The sequence below is a fragment of the Lolium rigidum genome, chromosome 2 (assembly GCF_022539505.1).
Source record: "Lolium rigidum isolate FL_2022 chromosome 2, APGP_CSIRO_Lrig_0.1, whole genome shotgun sequence".
Lineage (NCBI taxonomy): Eukaryota > Viridiplantae > Streptophyta > Magnoliopsida > Poales > Poaceae > Lolium > Lolium rigidum.
The window spans coordinates 48,063,879-48,067,920 of NC_061509.1; the positions used below are offsets into that span (position 1 = coordinate 48,063,879).

Sequence of the window (4,042 nt, forward strand, 5' to 3'; positions counted from 1 at the left end):
GATCGGACAACTCGAACGTTAAAAAAAGGGGGAGATGGTGACACGGCGGCCGTTGAGGTAGGCAGCAGCCTTGTGCGTCTGAGGATGTCAATACGAGATGACGGGCACGCCGGGGGGCCGGAGGTAGCTCGGAGTTGGCAGCCACCTTTCCTCCCAGTAAAGCGACGCGTCCACGAACCAACGGCAGACGAACCAGCCAAACCTTCCCTTCCTTTTCCAATTCCGAGACATCTGCTTACGAAATCACACCACGACTTGGCGGCAGCACGCGTTGCTATCCGTCCCTGCCAAACAGACAAATCTCCCAGCTAGACGCGCACAAGGAGCTCGCCAAGTCGCAGTCTTTCTCTCCCCAAATGAAAACAAATTCTTCCAGATGTGAATTGGACGGAGAACGCGATGACTCTCTGGCATGACATTGTCAACGGCGATGATCGAGAGACGGCAAGATTATGATGCCAATACACGTTCTCTAAACACATTTCTTTGTAAATTAATCGAATATAAGCAACCAATAATCACAAAAAGGCCATGTCTCTGTAACAGGAAGTTCTTGCTCGTCGTCGATGGAAATCTTGCCACAGGAAGATCGAAGAGCAAGAACAGGAAGAAGAAATCAAGAAGAATCAAGTTAACCAAAACGAGTCACGGAACGGATAGATATACACCAACCTATACCTATCGACCACGACCGGTTCACGTCGCCGGCGTTGTGGACGTGGGCGCCGGCGGCAGCGCGGCGAGCACCTCCCTGAGCGTGGCCCTGAACCGGTCGAGATCCAGCCGGACGTTCTGCTTGTCGAGGTAGGCCGCCTTGAGCGCGTCCCAGCCCTGCTTGTGCACGGCGTAGGGGTCGACGAGCACCTGGTGGCCGCGCGGGTACTGGTCCAGCAGCGAGCTCTCCTCCAGCTGCACGTTGTAGTCCATGTACCTCACCTCCATGTCCGCCGCCGGCTCCTTGAACGTCACCCGCGTGAGCCACTCCAGCCCGCCGAACGGCACCACCTGGACCAGCACGGCGCCGGCGGGGAGGAACACCATGTTTGTCAGCCCGGCGCCGTGGACGCCGATCATGGCGTCGGCGGAGTTGACGAGCCGCGCGAAGGTGGCCATGTCGGTGTGCTGGTCGGGCTCCGCGATGCGCACCTCGAACCCCTCCTCGGCGGCCGCCGCCGCCATCTCCCGCTCGTTGAGGAACCGGCGCGAGTTCTTGCGGGAGATGATGAGCAGCCTCGGCTTGCCGTTGCCCGTGGCGCCGCCGCGGGACGCGGCGGCGCGCTCCAGCCCGAAGGCGTTGCGGAGGACGCGCTTGAAGTCGGCCGTGGAGACGTGCCCCGCGGCCTTGGCCGGGATGATGCCCATGTCCTTATGGAAGTCTGACCCGACCACGATCCGCGGGAAGCAGTGCGTCTCGAGGTCGTTGTTGACGTCCACCACGTCGTACTTGGAGAGCTGGCGGAAGAGCGGCCGGAACTTGGCCACCCACCAGGGCTTGAGGTCGCTGAGCAGGAACTGCACGTCGCCCTTGAACCTGCGCGTGCTCAGGAACAGCGGGAACAGCACGTCCGTGTAGTCGTGGTACAGGTTGCCCGAGAAGCCCCGGTTGGAGAAGACGAAGCCGGGGACGGAGTGGTTCTTGGTGCACGCCGGGGCGTCGGCGGCGGCGGAGGGGAAGGGCTTGAGGGTGAACTCCCGGACGTGCGACATGGCCACGGGGTCGTGGTACCGCGCGTACGGCTTGGTCGTCCACTCCTTGTCCAGCCCGCTGATGTAGATGGTGGAGGTGTTGCCGACCACCCGGATGTCCCCCGTCGCCTCGCACCGCTCCGACCGCTTGCTCGTCATGAAGCACGTCGGCTTCTTCTTCTTCTTGCTGCTCTTATTATCCTTCTTCCCCGCGCCGGAGCCGGTGTTGGCGGCGACCTCCGCCGGAGCGGCCTCCTTGGTCGCCGGGCCGCTGTCCTCCTCCACATCCTCCTCTTCCTCCTCTGAAGTCAACCAATCAAGAAAAGGGACGAACTTCAGCAACATTTTTTCGTGCCCCAAAATCAGCAATCGAGCTGGAATTAATCAGTCGACCGATCCGGAATTCCGGACAGGGGGTGAGGGAAGCGGTGCTGACCTTGGGCCGTGTTGACGGCGGGGACGCGCTCGTCGTCGGTCTCCATCCTGATGCTGGAGTTCATCTGCTCCTGCAGCTGGTCCTCGGGCTTGCCTGCAGCCATCCAAGCACAAATCAGCTCCACACAAGCAAAGCTCCAATCTTTATCCACCCAGCAGAGCAGAGCACAGCAGCTAGCTCAACAACACAGAAGCGAAAACGAAGCGTACGTACCTGGGCCGAAGGGCGTGGAGCAGTATCTGGCCTTGACGATGCTGAGGACGCAGAGGGAGAGCAGCATGGCGGCGATGATGACCCCGTTGCTGACCCGCCGCGGCTCCTGCCGGCTCCGCATCGACGCCTTCATCCCGCCCAGCTCCTCCTCCGCCGCCGAGCAGATCTGGAAGAAGCTTCGTTTCTTGCTTGCTGGGCTTTGCTCTCGCTGTGTGCCTCCTCGCGAGGAGGAAGACTCTTCCAGAGAGAGATAGAGAGAGTAAGGCGAGATGCTTTGAAACTTTCTCGTGGCGAACTGGGTGATGCCGAGCTGGATCTGGATGGACCTGCCTGACCTGACCAGCTGCTTCCCGAGTATAAACGAGGTGGTAATAAAGAACCGGAATGGTCTTGAGGCATCTCATTACTGCTGAATAATTGGCGGATTATCAATCCGTCGTGCGTTCGTAAGCAGAGTGGGTGGGCACGACGCGTTGGACCGTTGACCGGCCGAGGCTGGGCCGGCCTACCTAGAGGCGTTGGATTAGACATGGTCCGATCCGACCCACTGTTGGGTCCTGTCTCCGTCGTATTTTTGCCTTTTCGGGGTGTAACAAGACGTGTAAATTTGTATGTGTACATGTACGTGTTGCACGAGAGTATGTCGGGAGAGAGACAGAGAATAAATGTACGTACACGGGTTTCCTGTGTGCCGAGCCTCCAATACGCCTGTGTAAACAAATGTGGGCAACAAGAATGAAACTTCTATCAAAGCACGGAACAAATTTTTTTTGTCGACAAAGAGGCACGAAACGTTTATCTTTGAGCCGCACAAAAGAATTGTTCTCTTGATGACCGAATGATCAATTTTGGACTGGCAGGATGGGCAGAACTAACCTGTGCCTGTTGGATGGTTACGAGGGCAAATGAGAGCAACCAGTGATGTCTCATCTTATTTGATATCATGATACCGCTTTTCAAATTTTAAGTCGAAAGTGTCAAAAAAAACTGAAAATAAATTTGTGGGTGTTCACAGTATGTGTGTTTATTCCTGATAACTTGCAAAACTAAATTCGAAACACCCTTTGAGGAACAAGAAAAAAAGTGAAATCCAACATAAATAGTGTCACATAAATAGCAATTCTCTTTACCTATTTCAAATTTGGTTTTTGAAAATTCTAGAGAATGTAAACATATATCTTATAAACACCAACAAATTTGTTTCAAATTGTTAACACATAAAACTAAATTTTATGAAGTGGCGTGTAAGATGTGGTATCACTAGATATCTTCACGATGGCAGTGAGACTCAACCCACAAAAGTTTAACCCAAGATTCAACACCTCGATTTATCATAAAGGTCTCATAAAAATGGGTTGTGCGTGCATTCATAGGGATACATGTATGTACATATTTGTGAGCATATGTACTTTGTTCAGAAAAAAAAAAGACTATCAGGAGGAATGCTTTCTTTGGAACTACACAAGAGGGAATTAAAGGACATCTATCTTCTTTTTTGACTTTCACGATGATGTTAGGAGCCTAGCTGGTTATTAATTTCCTGCCAATTTTTTCCTGCACAATGAAATGGCTCCATTTTGACACTATATCTCTCGAAGAATGGAAAAGGCAAAATGGTAGCCAATTAATCAACAATACAAAAAATAGTAAGTTTGAGGTAGCCTACCTAAAACAACATCACAAAACTCAGGAAAGTACTCGCTTGTA

At 53.6% G+C, this 4,042-nt stretch overlaps 1 protein-coding gene across 1 annotated transcript; it reads right to left on the reverse strand.

Annotated features, from left to right (window-relative positions):
- Positions 1 to 545: 545 nt before the first annotated feature.
- On the reverse strand, positions 546 to 2,725 carry LOC124686373 (alpha-1,3-arabinosyltransferase XAT2-like). The gene is made up of 3 exons (XM_047220333.1): positions 2,336 to 2,725; positions 2,123 to 2,215; positions 546 to 1,988 (listed from the first exon to the last, which is right to left on the reverse strand). The coding sequence occupies exons 1-3, from the start codon at positions 2,466 to 2,468 to the stop codon at positions 697 to 699; spliced, it is 1,518 nt and encodes a 505-aa protein (XP_047076289.1). The 5' UTR covers positions 2,469 to 2,725; the 3' UTR covers positions 546 to 696.
- Between the last annotated feature and the right edge of the window lie 1,317 nt (positions 2,726 to 4,042).

Bases quoted from the DNA above. Each gene is read 5' to 3' on its own strand.
- LOC124686373 (XM_047220333.1), bottom strand. From the start codon at position 2,468: ATGAAGGCGTCGATGCGGAGCCGGCAGGAGCCGCGGCGGGTCAGCAAC. The intron at 2,216-2,335 runs GTACGTACGCTT...GGATGGCTGCAG, and splicing joins CTCCACGCCCTTCGGCCCAG to GCAAGCCCGAGGACCAGCTG. The intron at 1,989-2,122 runs GTCAGCACCGCT...GGTTGACTTCAG, and splicing joins CGCCGTCAACACGGCCCAAG to AGGAGGAAGAGGAGGATGTG.